The following is a 20,079-nucleotide window of genomic DNA, read 5'->3' as shown; positions in this document are numbered from 1 at the left end:
TAACTATACCTGATCCTGGTAACTTATAGCCCCACAGCATTTTATATTGTTTTACTAACAAAGGTAACAAAGTTAAATCGTCAAGAATTTTTAACTTTTCTTTTCAAATTCCAAAAGTGAATGTTATTTCCCCAAATAAACTCTTAAGCTTCATTAGAAAAATGGTCCGTTTCTCTTACTTATTCCTCCCAGAAGACCAGGTTTTGCACAAACCATGACTACTGAATACACCTGATAATTTGACTAAGGAATTCTATTTCTAAGGAATTAAGAAAATAGTGAAATAATTATAAAAAGATAAATGGAGAATAAAGTTTAACAATGTTGTTTTTTATAAAACGAGAAACATTTTAAGAGCCTCTCAACAGAGGTTTGGTTGATTCAGCTATGGAATAGCCATACAGTGTCTATTTAGCCTTTAAAAATGATGTTCTTGATATACCAAGTGGAGAAAAGAGAAGGTGGCAAAGAAAGACATAATAAAATACGAATTTTGGAATTTACAAATCTATATTACCATGAGGGTGGTTTGAACTTTCTGGTACTGGTTGAATTATAAGCAACAAGCATGTATTATTATTACAATTAGAAAAATCAATGAAGCCAGGCCGGGCGTAGTGGCTCACACCTGTAGTCCCAGAACTATGGGAGCCTGAGGCAGGCAGATCACTAGAGGCCAGGAGTTCGAGACCAGCCTGGCAAACATGGTGAAACCCCGTCTCTACCAAAAATATAAAAATTAGCTGGGCATGGTGACATGCCTGCAATCCCAACTACTCGGGAGGCTGAGGCAGAAGAATCACTTAAACCTGGGAGGCAAAGGTTGCAGTGAGCCAAGATCATGTCACTGCCCTCTAGCCTGGGTGACAGAGACCCTGTCCCCCCCCACCCCCCAAAAAAAGAAGCCAATTTAATTTTAGAGAAAAAAAATTGAGAGGCATGTGAAAACTATACTAAAATCAACAAATAGAAATAATACGGTAGAGCAAATCAAAAGGTTGATTTATACATTGAGTGTACTGCTAAGTGTAAATTAATAGTAGTAATATGCTAATGAATATATAAATGATAGAATTTGGCATAGTAATAGCTCCAAGTAATTGTAAATATACCTGCTTTGTTATGTGTTTGAACATTTGTTCAGTTCTATGAACCAGATCCTGATCAAAATTACAGAACAGCATGAGAATATAATTTCTACTATCAAGGAATTTATATTCACAATGGAAATCAAGACCTTAAAACTAAAGCAACAGCTGCAAATGTCTACAAAGATGTACACACAAGGATTTGACTGCCACCGTGTACACCAAAAACAGAAACAAAGACTATTAATATATTAATACTCACTGCATATAAAAGATGAGAACAGCCACACTACAAAATATTATTCAGGCATTTTTAAAAATGCAGACAACTGATATGGAAACCTCTCCAAGACAAGTGAAAAAAATTCAAACAATATAATGCCATCTGTTAAAACACACAAGCTTGTGTAAATGCACAAGCATTTACACAAGGAGAGTGAAAGATGTATACTAAATTGTTGACAAGGTTTAGATCTGAGATGGAGGGTGATGTATAATTGGAAACATTCATGTTTTATGCTTTATTCTCTTGCACTTAAAAACTACATTGTCTAGGCCCGGCACGGTGGCTCACACCTGTAATCCCAGCACTTTGGGAGGCCAAGACGGGTGAATCACGAGGTCAGGAGATCGAGACCATCCTGGCTAACATGGTGAAATCCCATCTCTACTAAAAATACAGAAAAATTAGCCGGGCGTGGTGGTGGGCGCCTGTAGTCCCAGCTACTTGGGAGGCTGAGGCAGGAGAATGGCGTGAACCTGGGAGGTGGAGCTTGCAGTGAGCCGAGATCGCGCCACTGCACTCCAGCCTGGGCGACAAAGCAAGACTCTGTCTCACAAAAAAAAAAAAAAAAAAAAAAAAAAAAAACTACACTGTCTAAATTATAAGACAGACTAGGCCAGACGCAGTGGCTCATGTCTGTAATCCCAGCACTTTGGGAGGCCGAGGCAGGTGGAGCACTTGAGGTCAGAAGTTTGAGACCAGCCTGGCCAATATGGTGAAACCCCATCTCTACTAAAAATACAAAAATTAGCCAGGTGTGGTGGCATGTGCCTGTAGTCCCAGCTATTCAAGAGGCTGAGGCAGGAAAATCACTTGAACCCAGGAGGCAGAGGTTGTGGTGAGTGGAGATGGCGCCACTGCACTCCAGCCTGGGGGACAGATTGAGACCCTGGTCTCCAAAAAAAAAAAAAAAAAAAAGAGAGAGAGAGAGACTGGGCACTGGACCACATCGAAACACCTCCTTTACCTCGTATTACCCATTTGACCCTGAGAAATTCACTTAAACTCTCTGAACTTCCAACCTGGAGCGCAGTGGCACAATCATAGCTCGCTGCGGCCTTGAATTCCTAGGCTTAAGTGATCTTCCCACTTTAGTCTCCTCACTAGCTAGAAGTACATGTGCGTGCCACACCGAGTTAATTTTTTTTCTTTTGAGATGGGATCTTGCTATGTTGTCCAGGCTGGTAACTCCTGGCCTCAAGTGATCCTGCCTGCGCCAGCTGAACTTGTTTTCTCAAGTACTTCAGGATTGCTGTTCAGATCAAGTAAGATGTTTATAAAAGCACTCTGAAGGCAGGCTGTCAACCTACTTATTTTTGCATATTGATTGCAATGGGATATAAGCTCAATGAGCGAGGAACATAGTCTTTCTTGATCATTGTAACAGCCCCAATGAGATAACACGGTCCACCACATAATAGGTACTCAGTATTTTGTTACATAATATGATATAATATTATATTACAGCTCAATATTTGTTCAATGAATAACTTATTTCCTTGGCTCATAACTTTACCTACTTCTAATGCTTCCATTTTCAAGCGAATTCACAAAAGAGGGCTATCTTTATTAAATATCAGTGTGTATGAGGAGGTTTCTAGGACAAGTGAAGATAATTTACACAGAAGACAAAGAATAGAGAGAAAGAGCTAGAGCACATGCTTCAAGAGGAGAATACAGTATTTCCTATCGGGAAAATAAAGAGGAGCAACTTAACTGGAATGAGACGATTTCTACTAGAAGATAAAGGAAAATGATGGGGGGAAAAGGGGATGTAGGATTATACTGGTCCACAGGCGACTAGTTTACAGCCTCTGACTAGATTGTGAAAGAGTCTGAAAATGAATAAAAAAAAAATGCAGAATTTATTCTGTAGGCAAAGAAGAATGCTTGACTACTTAGGCAGAAATATGACACAATAAAATCCATGTTTCAGAACCATTAACACTAGGATGGATTGACCAGAAGAAAGAGACAAAGGGCAAGAGAAGATATTACAAGAACCTAGGAATAAAGCCACTGGGGTCAAATTAGAAGAGAAAAGAGAAAGGAGGTGACAGAGGTAAACCAGAGTGCCGAAGAATTAAAAAAAAAAAAAAAAAAAACCATTTAAAAAATGTGAAGTGTCTCTGGGATAATGAATCCCATCACACCTTCTTACAAATATGGAAATCAAGACTCAGATCAATATTTGCCTAAGATCATAAGCTAATGGCAGCTGAGTAAAAATCTCAACAGATCTTTAATACAGCTCAATATTCTTTCAATAACAATAACTTTCAACCTACAGGTATTAGCTAAATGGAAATTAAGTGTGGAAAGAAAAAAGTCAGGAGTCTTTTGAGGGTTTCAAGTATTTCAAACATGAGAAAACAATGATGCTACCAAGAGAATTGACTAAATCAAATGGGAAAACGTCTTGTTCTGGACAAGATGATTTTGATGTAATAACAGGAAATCTAAGTAGCAGCGTCTAGTATGATACAGATATATGACTATATTCACTATAGGCTTTCTTTATCCAAGTTTTCCAGGATGAAAGTTCTACATATTCCTCCCCAGAGTACAGCTCAAGCATTTTTCCAGAAGACCCTCTAACAAATTATACAAGAACACGGAGTCTGACCCCCATGTTAACAAGTATACCTTAGACATGAGTACAGGGTGAAGAGAAATGGGGCACATTGTGCATACATAACGCTGCTGCTTTTCTACCACTTCACAATTTCTTAACTGACTTTTCCCACTTGTATATGTTCCACCTCCAAACCTATTTTTCCCAAAGTAAAAATAAATCATGATATTTTTCTACCTTTTTGTAATTTTTTTAAGAACATAGGAAATATTTTTGTATCCATTTCTGACCCTAGATATGCACAGAAAACTAGAAAAAGTTAAAACAAGAGGTCTTATCGCACAAAGACTATGGTGTACTATCTAACTGGAAAGAGAGAGAGAATGAGAATATATACACAAATGAGATAAATTTTTTTTCAGTATTACAGAAAGCAGGTGCTATACTGGGGTTCAGAGGCTAAATTGCTACAGGGTAAGGCAATCACATATAGTAAGCCAGATAGGATTTAAATTTGTAGAGAGGAGAAAGAATATTGCAGGCTGATGAAAAGAGTGTAAACAAAAACGAGAAGCATGCGAGGGAAAGAAACGAGTGAGATGACAATAAGTAAATCAGTTTGATCAAACGAGAGAACCAGGCCAGACATGGTGGCTCACGCCTGCAATCCCAACACTTTGTGAGGCCACAGCAGGAGGATCACTTGAGGCCAGGAGTTTCAGGCTTCAGTGAGCTATAATGACACTACTGCACTTCAGTCCTGCATGACAGAGCAAGATTCTGTCTCCAAAAAACAAAAAAAAAAGGAAAAGAAAAAACAACTTATACTATTTATTCATTCAAGGGAGAAGCAGCCTGGGTAAGTATTTTAGATTTTTCAGTACAGATATAAACAATACAGAAACACCACAAGTTTTGCGTAGGAACAAAATGGCAAGTTGATTCCCACTCAGAAATGACTACCTTCTTCTCCACATTCGATCTCAAATGTCACTTCATCGAAAATTTTCTTCATTAGGAAACAAGAGCTCTCATATAAAAAATAAATAAATAAAATAAAAATTTTCAGCCAGGCGCAGTGGCTCACACCTGTAATCCCAGCACTTTGGGAGGCCAAGGTGAACAGGAGTTCAAGACCAGCCTGGCCAACATGGTAAAATCGTGTCTCTACTGAAAATACAAAAAAATAGCCAGGCGTGGTGGCAGGCACCTGCAGTCCCAGCTACTCCAGAGGCTGAGGCAGGAGAATGGCGTGAACCTGGGAGGCGGAGCTTGCAGTGAGCCGAGATCATGCCACCGCACTCCAGCTTTACAAGTCATATTATCTGAGTAAAATCAACACATATCTTTATTTTTGATCCTGTAAGCCAAAAAGGTTTATGAGACCATGTATTCTCAAAATGCTTTGGCTGGGCACGGTGGCTCACGCCTGTAATCCCAGCACTTTGGGGGGCTGAGGCAGGCAGATCACCTGAGGCCAGGAGTTCGAAGCCAGCCTGGCCAACATGGTGAAACCCTGTCTCTACTACAAATACAAAAACTTAGCTGGGCATGGTGGCACGTGCCTGTAATTCAGCTACTTGAGAGGATGAGGCAGGAGAATTGCTTGAACCCAGAAGGAGGAGGCTGCAGTGAGCTAAAATCAAGCCATTGCACTCCAGCCTGGGGAACAAGAGCAAAACTCTGTCTCAAAAAAACAAACAAAAAAAAGCTCTAATCCTTTAATCCTATATAGGTTAAAGTAAAACACTAATGAGCTTTTAGAAGTTCCCTTAATGAGTAAGAATCAACTAGAAAGCATTTAGGTCTTGCCTAGAGGTAGAACTCATCACATGTTAAAAAATATTTCCAGTGGCCGGGTGTGGTGGCTCACGCCTGTAATCCTAGCACTTTGGGAGGCCAAGGTGGGCGGATCATGAGGTCAGGAAATCGAGACCATCCTGGCTAACACGGTGAAACCCCGTCTCTACTAAAAATACAAAAAAAAAATTAGCCAGGTGTGGTGGTGGGCGCCTGTAGTCCCAGCTACTAGGGAGGCTGAGGCAGGAGAATGGCATGAACCCGGGAGGCAGAGCTTGCAGTCAGCCAAGATCGTGCCACTGCACTCCAGCCTGGGCGACAAAGTGAGACTCCATCTCAAAAAATAAATAAATAAATAAAGTAAAATAAAATATTTCCAGTGACATAAAAATATTTCCAGTGATAGAGATTTTGTAATTCTTCGTAAATTTGCTTGATGTTTGTGGTTAATCGCCTGTATAAAGAATATTTTTAGGCTGGGCACAGTGGCTCAGGCCTGTAATCCCAGCACTTTGAGAGGTCAAGGCAGGTGGATTACTTGAGGCCAGGAGTTAAGACCAGCTTAGCCAACATAGCGAAACCCCATCTCTACTAAAAATACAAAAATTACCAGGTGTGGTGGTGGGTGCCTGTAATCCCAGCTACTTGGGAGGCTGAGGCATGAGAATCACTTGAACTTGGGAGGTGGAGGCTGCAGTGAGCCAAGATTGTGCCATTGCACTCCAGCCTGGGAGACACATCAAGATTCTGGTCTCAAAAAAATTATTGTTTTCAAGTTTTCATTTGTTTCTTACTATTGTGTTCAATGAACTACATCCTCCAAATGATGCATTTATAACTCCATATTCCCTTTTTCAACAAATAGTTTCAGAGAACACACTTGTTTCCTTAGAAGTGTTAAAATACAGTTGATAAAACTACTTATCTCTAAAAAACATCTGGAGGGTCCAGGAAATACTAAGAGACTAATTCCTGATCCTTAGGTAATAAGCATTTATTGAGACTCATTGTACAAAGAAATCAATGTGACACTGAAATATATTAACCAGTACTAGACTATGAAAAACAATCTGCTTCAATGACTCCCAGACCTCCTACTTTGTTTGGGAATAACTGGTTTTTACTACTTTCTTTAATTTCAAGAGTCATCTTACGGCTGGGTACAGTTGTTCACCTCCATATTCCAGCATGTTTGAGAGGCCCAGGTGTGAGGATCCCTCGAGGCCAGGAGTTTGAGAAGAGCCTGGACAGCATGGCGAGAGTTTGTCTCTACAAAAATTTTAAAATTAGCTGGGAATGGTGGCATGAGCCTGCAGTCCTTGCTACTTGGGAGGCTGAGGCAGGAGGATCACTTGAGCCCTGGAGTTTAAGACTGCACTGGCTACGATTATACCACTGCACTCCAGCCTGGGTGCCAGAGTGAGAACCTGTTTCTTTTAAAAAAAAAAAAAAAAAAAAAGTAATCCTAACTGATAGATTCAAGACTTTTGAAGATGTCCTTCAAAAAAAAGCTGCAGGGGGAATATACGTGATTATAAATAAAATACAGTAGGCTGTGTGTAAAATATTTCCTGAAGCTAGCTAATGGGTACATGGAAATTCATTAAATAAACATCAACACAACAGTCCGCCATACCCATATGAATGTGTATCTGTACTTACTAATACAAGTAATACACAAAAGTGCTGACCCCCTCAACTAGAAACAAAGACTAAATCAGAACAAGATATTACTATACATGGTTTATGGGTCACCGTGGGGAAAAAAATTACCTACCTCCATAAGCCTGAATTGTATTATTTTAAATAGTATATAAAATAAATGATCTAAGATTATTCAAAATAGAGCCAGATGTGGTGTGCATCTGCAGTAGTCCCAGCTACTTAGGAGGCTGAGTTGGAAGGACCACCTGAGCCCAGGAGTTCAAGGCTGTATTGCACCATGATTGCTCCTACAAATAGCCACTGCACTCTAGCCTGGACAACATAGTGAGACCCCCAACTCTTAAAATTATCATTCAGAATAACAGAAAAGGATTATTTCCAAAGGGCATAAGTACCCCAAGTTTACTATTTTTGAGTATTCTTGTTCCTATTTGCCAAAAATGCTTTAAATGATTAAAGTCTTGGTTTTTAAGGTTTAATAGTAAAATTTTAATTATTCACTGGCAATCTTTTAAAGCACTGTTAACTTCCTGGGCACCAAATGCATTTTTTATTTAGGCAGTCTCTAGAAATAGTTGAGAATATACGTTTTTGTAATAGACTGAGAAAAATAAAATACAGCAAATCTGCTTAAAATAAGGACACACTTCAAACCTAAATTTGGAAATTAGCTGGGCATGGTGGCGCAAGCCTGTAATGCCAGCTACTTGGGAGGCTGAGGCAGGAGAATCACTTGAACCCAAGAGGCAGAGGTTGCAGTGAGCCACGATCGCGCCACTGCACTCCAGCCTGGAGTATATATGAAATATACATCATATATATGCATATGACTAAATATCAAGCCAATAATCAGGGTTAATGCCAAAAACATCAGATCTCCACATCCAGATCTCTTCAAATTTTAATCTTAGTTAAATAATACTTAAACCCTTAAATAATACCAAGGCAGCCCAAAATAAACCATTTATGGGAAAAGAGTTAAACGATTTACAGAATGATTTTTCACACTTGCACAGGTAACCACTGGTGTCATATTTTGATAAGAAATCCAGGCCAGGGCCAGGCAAGGTGGCTCATGCCTGTAATCCCAGCACTTTGGGAGGCCAAGGTGGGTGGGTCACTGGAGGTCAGGAGTTCGAAACCAGCTTGGCCAACATGGTGAAATCCTGTCTCTACTAAAAATACAAATAATAATAATAATAATAATAATTAGCCAGGCATGGTAGCAGGCACCTGTAGTCCCAGCTACTCGGGAGGCTGAGGCAGGAGAATCACCTGAACCCGGGAGGCGGAGGTTGCAGGGAGCCGAGATCACACCACTGCACTCCAGCCTAGGCGACAGAGCAAGACTCCGTCTCCAAAAAAAAAAAAAAAAAAAAAAGACAAAAAAAAAAAGACATCAAGGCCGGGCGTGGTGGCTTGCATCTGTAATCCCAGCACTTTGGAAGGCCGAGGTGGGCGGATCACCTGAGGTCAGGAGTTCAAGACCAGCCTGGCTAACATGGTGAAACCCCGTTTCTACTAAAAATACAAACAATTAGCCAGGCATGGTGGCGTGCAGCACCTGTAATCCCAGCTACTTGGGAGGCTGAGGCAGGAGAATTGCTTGAGCCCGGGAGGCAGAGGTTGAAGTGAGCCAAGATCGTGCCATTACACTCCAGCTTGGGCAACAAGAGCAAAACTCCATCTCAAAATCAATCAATCAATCAATCAATCAATCAATCAATCCAATAAAACCAAGATACTCTCCAGCTCCATATCTATTAAATGGTAACCTTTTTGCCATTAATGATTGTTAATTTTTGAAATTCAGAGTTGGTTTTTGAAATAATTTATGTAGCATTCTACTTGTGGGTGGACTGATTATTCATTTGATACAATAAATGGACCCTGTTCTAGATTGCTTTGGATATAGCAGTAAACAATACAATGTCCCCGCCTTTATGAACTTACATTCTAGTGGCTGGTTGAGAAAATTTTGTGCAGGTCTACTTCTCAGCACTTATTCTGGATTTCCATATTTTCATGGCTTTTACGTATGTACTATCAAAAATACTTCAGGGCCAGGCGTGGTGGATCATGCCTGTAATCCCAGCACTTTGGGAGGCCAAGATGGGCGGATCTGAGGTCAGGAGTTTGAGACCAGCCTGGCCAACCAACATGGTGACATCCCATCTCTACTAAAAATACAAAAATGCTGGGCGCGGTGGCTCACACCTGTAATCCCAGCACTTTGGGAGGCTGAGGTGGGCGGATCACCTGAGGTCAGAAGTTCAAGACCAGCCTGACCAACACGGAGAAACCCCGTCTCTACTAAAAATACAAAAAAAATCAGCCAGGTGTGGTGGCGCACGCCTGTAATCCCAGCTACTTGGGAGGCTGAGGCGGGAGATTTGCTTGAACCTGGGAGGCGGAAGTTGCGGTGAGCCAAGATTGTGCCACTGCACTCCAGCCTGGGCAACAAGAGCAAAACTCCGTCTCAAAAACATAAATAAATAAAATAAAAATAAAAATACAAAAATTAGCCAGGCATGGTGGCATGCGTCTGTAATCCCACCTACTTGGGAGGATGAGGCAGGAGAATTGCTTATGCCTAGGAGGCAGAGGTTGCAGTGAGCTGAGATGACACCAGTGCACTCCAGCCTGGGCAACAAAGGGAGACTCCTCCAAAAAAAAAATAGATACTTCAACAGTTTTTAAAGTTTGGGTTTGTATATACCCACATAGCTGATTTTTAGATCAGGCTTTAAAAGAGAGTCAGGGAAGCAATAAGAAAAAAGGAGTTTCAAATCATAAAAGGTGCACCTGGGATAAAACCCGGAACCTACTGGGGCAACATAAAATTCAGTCAGAATATCTGACAACCAATAATCCCATCTAATCACTTCAAATAAGCAGATAAATTTTTACTTTAATGACTTTAGGCTGGGCATGGTGCCAAATTCCTGTAATCTCAGCACTTTGGGAGGCCTAGGCTTGTGGATTCCTAGAGCCCAGGAGTGTGAGACCAGCCAGGACAACATGGTGAAAGTGAAACTTGGTCTCTACAAAAAAACACAAAAATAAGCCGGGTGTGGCTGCACATGGCTGTTGTTCTAGCTACTTGGGAGACTCAGGCAGGAAAATCACTCGAACTCAGGAGGTAGAGGTTGCAGTGAGCTAAGATAGCACCACTGCACTCCAGCCTGGGCGACAGGGAGAGACTGTCTCAAAAAATAAATAAATAAATAAAGACTGTGACAATATCAAAGTCCCCAATAAAAAATAATATTGACTATGACAATATCAAAGTCCCTAACCCTATCTGTAAGTATTTTTCAAGATTGGTTCTTTTTGGGAGGCTTAGGCAGGCAGATCACTGGAGGTCAAGAGTTTGAGACCAGCCTGGGCAACATGGTAAAACCCAATCTCTATTAAAAATACAAAAACTAGCTGGGGGCAGTGGCTCATGCCTGTAATCCCAGCACTTTGGGAGACCGAGTTAGGCGGATCACGAGGTCAGGAGATTGAGACCACCCTGGCCAACATGGTGAGACTCCGTCTCTACTAAAATACAAAAATACAAAAAATTAGCCAGGCCTGGTGGCGCGCGCCTGTAGTCCCAGCTGCTCGAGAGGCTGAGGCAGGGGAATCGCTTGAACTTGGGAGGCTGAGGTTGCACTGAGCTGAGATCATGCCACTGCACTCCAGCCTGGTGTCAGAGCAAGACTCCGTCTCAAAAAATAAATAAATAAATAAATAAAAATTTGGCCGGGCGCAGTGGCTCATGCCTGTAATCCCAGCACTCTCAGAGGGTGAGGCGGGCAGATCATCTGAGGTCAGCAGTTCGAGACCAGCCTGACCAACATGGCAAAACCCCGTCTCTACTAAAAATACAAAATTAGGCAGGCATGGTGGCATGTGTCTGTAATTTCAGCTACTTGGGAGGCTGGGGCAGGAAAAATCACTGGAACCCGGGAGAGGGAGGCTGCAGTGAGCCGAGATCAAACCATTGCACTGCAGCCTGGGCAACAGAGCGAGACTCGTCTCAAAAAAAAGAAAAAAAAAATTAGCCGTGCCTACTGGCGCACATTTGTAATCCCAGCTACTCGGGAGGCTGAGGCAGGAGACTTGCTTGATCCCAGGAGGCGGAGGTTGCAGTGAGCCAAGATGGCACCACTGCACTCCAGCCTGGGCAAGAGTGTGACCCTGTCTCAATAAAATAAAATAAAATATGTAAAATTCGAGTTGAAATAGAACGAAATAGCCTACTCCTAAATCCTTAGTGCATGAGATGCCTCCAAGGATGTTTCAGAAACATCTGAAAGTCACTGCCCTGGGTAACTGAATTACCTAAAAAACTAACAAAAAATTGTTTTAAGTATTTCTAGACTTAAGATTCCTAAATGGTATAGAATACTGTGGTTTTTTTATTGAGACATTTAATAGCACAATTTCTCTAAGCCTTAGTTTTTCTGAACTGTAAAATGATTACTTTACACTAGAAGATATGACGGCCTATCAACGGTAAAGTTACACTATGATGAGGGCTATCATAAAATTAGTGGTGCTGATTTCTGAATTTTGAACAGGCATACTATGAGAGTATACATTTTCCACGTCCTAAGATCTTAATTTCAAGTTTCTGTTAACATCTTTGCTTTATATTTAAAGGCTACTATAAATTATTAGTCATGTTTCTTTTTTCCAGATCACTAGGAACTAGACGGAAATATTTTTTAAAGCATGTCAATTTCTTTATTTTTCCTCAGGGAACATACGTACCAGAAGAAATGTGTTGGGGAAAAAAATGACAGCTTGGTTTAGGTTTTTTTTGTTTTGCCTAAATCTGAAAGGGCATACTGCCTACACAGTGAATTCAGCAGGGAGAAAGTGGGCCAAAACGAGGAAAAGAGACTACAATATGAAAATATTCTAGAAGAATAGAAAAGTAATCCAAGCTTCTTATTTTATTATTATTTTTTTAAACAGTGTCTCGCTCTTTTGCTCAGGCTGGAGTGCAGTGGCGCAATCTCAGCTCACTGCAACCTCCACCTCCGGGGTTCGAGCAAGTCTCCTGCCTCAGCCTCCCGAGCAGCTGGAATCACAGGCACCCGCTACCATGCCCGGCTACTTACTTTTTTTGTATTTTTAGCGGAGACAGGGTTTCAACATGTTGGCCAGGCTGGTCTCGAACTCCTGACCTCAGATGATCCCCCCACCGCCTTGGCCTCCCAAAGTGCTGGGATTATAGGCATGAGCCACTGGGCCCAGCCGCCAGCTTTTGAAGTATAGTAACTTTCTGAGATAAATATTCATATTTCTTATAAAAATCATTAAACGTATAATTATTTTGATCCTCTGTTACTTCTGTCTTACCTCCTCTGATTAATTTATCAATTTATTTTGAGTAAATTAATTTATTAATTTACTTTGAGGCTGGAGTGCAGTGGTGTGATCTCAGCTCACTGCAACCTTTACTTCCAGGATTCAAGTAATTCTCCTGCCTCAGCTTCCCAAGTAGCTGGGATTACAGGTGCGGGCCACCACACCCAGCTAATTTTTTTGTATTTTCAGTAGAGATGGGGTTTCACCATGTTGGTTGGCCAGGCTGGTCTCAAACTCCTGACCTCAAGTGATCGGCCTCCCAAACTGCTGGGATTACAGGCGTGAACCACCATGCCCAGCCTTGATTAATTTATTATTTTAAGAATTAGTTATGCCAGACCAGGCACGGTGGCTCAGGCCTATAATCCCAGCACTTTAGGAGGCCGAGGCGGGCAGATCACCTGAGGTCAGGAGTTCAAAACCAGCCTGGCCAACAAGACGAAACCCTGTCTCTACTAAAAATACAAAAATTAGCTGGGTGTAGTGGTGCATGCCTGTAATCCCAGCTACTTGGGAGGCTGAGGCAGAATCACTTGAACCCAGAGGCGGAGGTTGCAGTGAGCCGCGATCATGCCACTGCACTCCACCTGGGCCAACAGAGCGAGTATCTGTCTCAAAAAAAAGAAAAAAAAGCATTAGTTATACTAGAATAATGAAAGGTAAAATGTTGTAAGTGCATTTTCATGCAACTCAATTGCAAAAAATTCCAAACTAACTTGTCAATTATGAAGAGAATTTTTAGAAATCACACTCTCCATCTCTAAGTGATGATATAAAGTTCCAACCTCTTCATAATGAAAAAAAAAAAGGGCAGGAAATACATTTCTGGATACTTTTGTCCTTTGTGACAGAGTCTTACTATGTTGTCCCGGCTACATTTGAAATCCTGAGTTCAGGCAACCTTCCCACCTCAGCCTCCAAAGTAGCTGGGGCTATGGGTATGTACAACCTACCTGGCTTTTCTGTATTCTTTTTCTAAATAATCTAAAATATTGGTAAATCATATTCTGCTGCAAGTGACAGATCTTAGGCACACCTAATCACGCCTGTAATTCCAGCACTTTGGGAGGCCGAGGCGGACAGATCTAGAGGTCAAGAGTTCAAGACCAGCCTAACCAACATGGTGAAACCCCATCTCTACTAAAAATACAAACTAAAGGGCAACCTTTAGTCATACAATCTTTAGGTACACAACAAAGAAAAAGCATCATAAAATCAACAGTTAAGGCCAGGCACAGTGGCTCCTGCCTGTAGTCCTAGTGCTTTGGAAGGCTGAGATAGGAGGATTGCTTGAGTTGTGAACCTTTCAGAATTTAAGCAGAGTTTTGAGGACTAGGTAAAGGACATTGTGAGACTCCAAGCGTGTCATACAATGGTGTCCTTAAGGACCTGAAAAACATTAACAGTTCACCCTATGTACAAATAGCTTGTAATTACAGAGCTATGGCTTCTTAGCAGTCAATCCCTAAAGAACAAATGCTTTTTGGGACAGAGTGTGATAGTTCACACCTCTTTATGTTCAAGATGCCTTTTTCTTTTCTGATGTTAAATGAAGAATGAAAAACACTTAATTGTAACTAACTGTTGATTTTTCTTCCTTTTTTTTTTTTTTTTTTTTTTTTGAGGCAGGGTCTCACTCTGTTGCCCAGGGTAGAGTGCACTGGTGTGATCATAGCTCACTTGAAGTCTTGAATTCCTGAGCTCAAGCAATCCTCCTGTCTTAGCCTCCCAGGCAGTTAGAACTTCAGGAAATACCACCATGCCAGGCTAATTTTTTTTTTTAATTCTTTTTGTAGAGATGGGGTTTCACTATGTTGACCAGGCTAGTCTCAAACTCCTGGCCTCAAGTGGTTTTGTTAATGTTGTTCTCAAAATTTATCTCAAGTAGTAATTTAGCCATTAAATAAAAATTAAAAGTAAATTTTTTAAATTAAATAACTTTAACAGTTAAATTTTATACAATATTAAACATGGAGAATCACAGTATACTATAGACAATCATAGATTTCAGATGCAGCATAGCACGGTATAAAATAATTACGAAAATGTTAGAAAGTAGATAAAGGAGTTTATTATGGCCGGTTGTAGTGGTTCACGCTTGTAATCCCAGTGCTTTGGGAGGCCGAGGCAGGAGGATCACTTGAAGCCAGGAGTTTGAGACAAGGCTGGGTAACATGGTGAGACCTAGTTTCTACAAAAAATACAAAAATTAGCCGAGCATGGTGGTGTGTGCCTGCAGCTCCACCTACTCGGTAGGTTGAGGTGGGAGAAACTCTTGAGCCCGGGAGGTGGAGGTTGCAGTGGGCAGTGTTCACAGCCTGGCTGACAGAGCAAGACTCTGTCTCAAAAAAAAAAAAAAAAAGCCAGGCGCGGTAGCTCACGCCTGTAATTCCAGCACTTTGGGAGGCTAAGGCAGACAGATCAAGAGGTCAGGAGTTCAAGACCAGCCTGACCAACATGGTGAAACCCCGTCTCTACTAAAAATACAAAAATTAGGGCTGGGCGCGGTGGCTCATGCCTGTAATCCCAGCACTTTGGGAGGCCAAGGCGGGTGGATCACGAGGTCAGAAGTTTGAGACCAGCCTGGCCAACATGACAAAACTTCATCTCTACTACAAATACAAAAGTTAGTTGGGCGTGGTGGTGGGCACCTGTAATCCCAGCTAGTTGGGAGGCCGAGGCAGGAGAATCGCTTGAACCCAGGAGGCAGAGGCTGCAATAAGCTGAGATCATGCCACTGCACTCCAACTTGGGTGACAAGAGCAAGACTCCACCTCAAAAAAAATAAATAAATAAAAATAAACATACAAAAATTAGCCGGGCATGGTGGCACGTGCCTGTAATTCCAGCTACACCGGAGGCTGAGGCAGGAGAATCACTTGAAGCCAGGCAGTGGAGGTAGCAGTAAGCTGAGATCGTGCCACTGCACTCCAAGCCTGGGTGACAGAGCAAGACTGTATCAGAAAAAATAAATAAATAAATATAGAGTTTAGAGTTTATTATATTTATTATCTGTCATAGTCCTTCCAAATTCCTGTGCTCAGAAACTGGATTTCTTGCCTTGTAGTATTATACTTTAAAATAAACTTAGGCTCTTTTTTCCCGTTAACATAATATAGTTTCAACTGTCTTTCCTCCTGGAAAAAGTCAAAGGTGTTTCCTGTTGCATATGCCTTGATACATATCTCTTTGGGGCATGTCCTTAATTTTAACTCTTCCTATCAAAGAAGAAACCACTCATTTGGCTAAGAAACTCATTGCTTCTGAAAAGGCAAGTCAGAAATCTTTCTTCATTTCAGTCATTTCTGGCAAATGAGAACTAAAGCCAGCTCGAGGTTTAGCCCCTACTAGCTCCCCACCAGCATCAGATGCAGCTATGAAGGGAAGCTACTTGTAATCATTTCAACCAAATCCAAAAGTCAGAGAATCAAACTCTCTGTTCCATATTCCAACAGGTCCATCATCGTGCAGTTTATCTTCCAAATTAAAACTATGATACTCTTAAGATCAACATCTCTGCAGACACAGAATCTAAATTGAGCTTTACATTATTAGCAGGAGCAACATTTTAAGTGACAATACTCCCAAATTAAGCTGTGTGGATATAAATATTTACTAATATACTTCCCCACTGATTCCACAATATAAATGTGTACAAATCTTAACAAAAATGTATACTGTACTAGATAAAAGTCTACTCTGTTTAACAGTAAAAGGAACTTTAAAAATACATTATTTTATTTCTGAACTAAAAGTACAAATGCTATATAACTACTTCTGTATTCCAAATAAAAAATGCTTTTAAAAAACTGCTCTGAAGAATGGAAAAAATTATAAAACAAAACATATCAACCACTTTTGTGAGGAAGCCCATTCCTGAAGATTTAAGTAATCATCCTGAATAAACAAACAATAAAGGATGCAAATCTCCCCTCACAAGTCAATTCTTTTGACACAGAATTAAGACTTTATCCAGCAGTTCATTACTGCAGCATATCAGTAATCAAACAATACATTTAGTAAATACATACAGTTCCAGAAAGGACATCATGAGGACAACAGTTGAGAAGGTGACTCTTGCATACTCTGTCATCACTGAATTTGATTCGTTGACGAGTAGTATCTCCTGTAATATAGAAGAGTTAATAACATTCAAGGTTAGACAACTGGAAAGTATTTTCTGAGAGCCCTACTATTACTAGCTTTTTATGTGTGGCTATATACACACATTATAAATCAGCTCAAGAGGGATTAGTTTTTATATACATCCTATAGAAAAACTATTTTAGACAACATGCAGTTGCAGTAAGTGTACTGCATACATAATTCAAATAGTCAAAGTGAGAAAGCAATGCATTCTGTTAAATAGAGTACTTCAGAAAAGCATAGGATTTTAGAGCAGGAATGGACTTTAAAGATTATCGAGTCCAACTCCTTCATATTGCAGATGAGAAAACTGAGGCCCCGAGAGGTTAAGCAACTTGCAGACCCACTAAGAGAGTTTATACTGGTATACAATGTTCCCTTCTTGACACTAAGCATTGATATATTTTTATTTACAGTAATTGAAAAACATAAAAAATAATCTTGCAAACATTGCATACACACTGCGAATCCCCACTGAACCCCAGACGCCATTTCTTCCACTATTTTGTTCCAGCTGAAGTGTCTCCCTTTTGCTGCTGGGAGGAGTTAGAGAGGGTAGAATAACGCGTTTAAGAGCGTACAAACCTGGAAGAAGGACTCACACACCAGTCAGACAAAGGCACATTGCCTAGAAACGTTAACTTTAATGCGTCCAAAGGTTCCACACCTCCAAGTTTTATGTAGTCTGAGCTTTTTTATACTGCCACACTGGGTATATTTAAATTCATTCTGTCTTCATATAACACAATACACCTACCTCCTAAGCAACAGAAGCATCCAACCTGCTTATCAAATATAGCTATCTACTCAAAATGTTAAAGAATCTAAGAAAAAGAAAGGTAACTAGCTCCAATAACAAAATATAGATGTTAGTTACAATTTTTTTTGCTTAGAATCTCTTTGGAAAAACAAAAGAAAAAACTCATAAGGATGTTTCCTCTTTCTATATAGAATGATAAGCCCTAAGAAATGTAGGTGTTTTATTTTAGCCTTAAACTGATATATTATCGATGAATGAAAACCTACTGGTGAATTACTGAAGCAAGAACTATTGGTGCCAAAAGAGATATAAATACTTCTGTACTTCACATGATATGCCTGGAGCACTCCAAAAACTTTCGTGTAGGATGTGATTCAATCATTTAGTTTCTGTATTTTCGCATATAAATAACAAAAAAAGATTAAAACTTTACCCCTTTATATGGTCATATACTAAAGAGCTTAACTTAAATTCAACTAAATACTATCATTTTTAGATGGGGTAAGATTTTGTTCAAATTGTTTTAACTTGGTTAAAGATATTTTTAAAACATTCTAATTTGCAACCAGGGTATATAAAATTTTAACAACAGTAATTTATAGTTAAAATGATAGCTTCAGAGCAGTTCAACAATAGGTTTTCTAGAAGCTCGTCTCTAGTAGGTTATTTTTGACACAATTTGGAATATTCAGTTTAGTGTTTACGCCTGCTGCTACTATAAGTTATTTTGATGGTCCTTTTTCCTTTTAAACACAACTGCTTTTGTTCCACATTCATTAACACATCTGAAAAGTTAGCAATAACTCACGGCTTGGCGAATGCGGGGCCTTTCTGACACTCCCTTGCAGATTGAGGTAGGCAGGCATAGATACATTGAACCTTTACAAATAAAACAAGGGGCCAGATTGTTCATTTTGTATAGAATAAACTCTGCCAGCAATTTCAATACAGCATCTAGAAGTACATGTTGACTGTAAAGATTATTTTATATAAAAACAAAAGTGAACAAAATCAGGGTGTTTCATTTTTTTAAATACTGACTTAACAAGTATAACCCCAGATAATTGTATGACTGACTACAGGTAAAAGTCCAAAGCTGGAGCTCTAGACAATGTCTTTGAGCCAAGTGGGGTTTTAAAAAATTATTTCTTTAAAAAGTATGTTTCATCAAGACTTTGGTGAGGACCTCAAGCTCATGTTAGAATGGTGCTATGATAAGCTCATATCAGAATGTCAATGCTATTTAATTAGAGGCTTTTTGCTTCCTACCATTTAAGAAAAAAATTTCATTTTAAATCTGTACCCTAATTATATTAAGCAATTTTAAAATGATAAAATTTTAAAGTTGAAACAAAAAACAAAACAAAACAAAACAAAAAGCCCTTATGTATCTAATAGTCTTCCTGCTAAAAGTATCTAAATGTTTTGGTAACGGCAACAGCAGAATCATTTCAGTGCTTTGTTAAACTAATGGCTCAGGCCTTAGAATAAAATGAGTATTCATGAAGTTTTACTAATCAAACATCTCACTAAGTAGAGTAACTGATTTGTGCTTAACAACTTACATTCAAATATTAAGTTAATTGTGCCCTGAAGACACGGCTATCAGTTAAAATATGAACAATTCCTAATAGGAATATAGCAAACCAGGAAGTATCCCTGGTGAGCTTTTTTGTGTTTTTTAAAATTTTTATGGATACATAATAGTTGTACATATCTTCCCTGGTGAGCTTTTAAAATCAGAATCTGTTTCTATAAATGCCAAAAAACATTTTAAAATAACTCCTCACCGCAAATGAATGGGTGCTCCATAAATATTTGATAACTGTAGCAAACACAACAAATACAGCTATCAAATAGCAGCCATTATAGAAATCTTTAAAACAATGAAATAATAAAACGCTTAATAATTTGAGATACAGAAATACCCTAAGAGAGAATAGCAACTGACCGTTTATCGATATTTTTAAAGTTCTGCCTTGGGGACTTTAAGGTTGACATTTTAAAACAACCTGGCTGCATAACCATGCAGTACTTAACAAATTTATTTGGGCTTATTCCATAGAAGTACAATTCAGCTAAACCAACGATTTTTAAAAGAAAAATGCTGGTAATTTGGTTTCTGTCAAGATATCTGGCCCAAACCATGTTTTTCATAAGAAACTAGGTAAAACAGCGCCTATTTTATAAAAAGAAGAAGAAAGAACTGCAAATAGGAACCAAATCACCTTATACTACAAGAAATTATTTTCAATTTAATGCGTTTTATCTTTGGGTTTTGTGGGCATAAAGTCATATAAAAATAACCTAAATTATGGGGGAAAAAAGTATCCTGTCACAATGACATTGGATCCAAATCACAGAATCAAACCTATTAGTGACCACATCTGCTGTG

At 39.6% G+C, this 20,079-nt stretch overlaps 1 protein-coding gene across 14 annotated transcripts in view; it reads right to left on the bottom strand.

The window, feature by feature from the left end:
• The window catches only part of LUC7L2 (LUC7 like 2, pre-mRNA splicing factor), a 66,243-nt gene that overhangs the window by 30,990 nt on the left and 15,174 nt on the right, over nucleotides 1-20,079 (bottom strand). For 7 of the 14 annotated variants that reach the window (XM_054560683.2, XM_063725798.1, XM_063725801.1 and 4 more), the window contains 2 exons: nucleotides 18,493-18,563; nucleotides 16,810-16,904 (listed from right to left, as the gene is read on the bottom strand). In XM_054560683.2, coding sequence (XP_054416658.1) covers nucleotides 16,810-16,904; nucleotides 18,493-18,563 — 166 coding nt within the window. The other 7 variants (XM_024249568.3, XM_024249564.3, XM_024249567.3 and 4 more) reach the window with 2 other exon arrangements.

The sequence above is a fragment of the Pongo abelii genome, chromosome 6 (genome assembly GCF_028885655.2).
Source record: "Pongo abelii isolate AG06213 chromosome 6, NHGRI_mPonAbe1-v2.0_pri, whole genome shotgun sequence".
Classification (NCBI taxonomy): domain Eukaryota; kingdom Metazoa; phylum Chordata; class Mammalia; order Primates; family Hominidae; genus Pongo; species Pongo abelii.
This window is presented reverse-complemented; position numbering and strand designations above follow the sequence as displayed.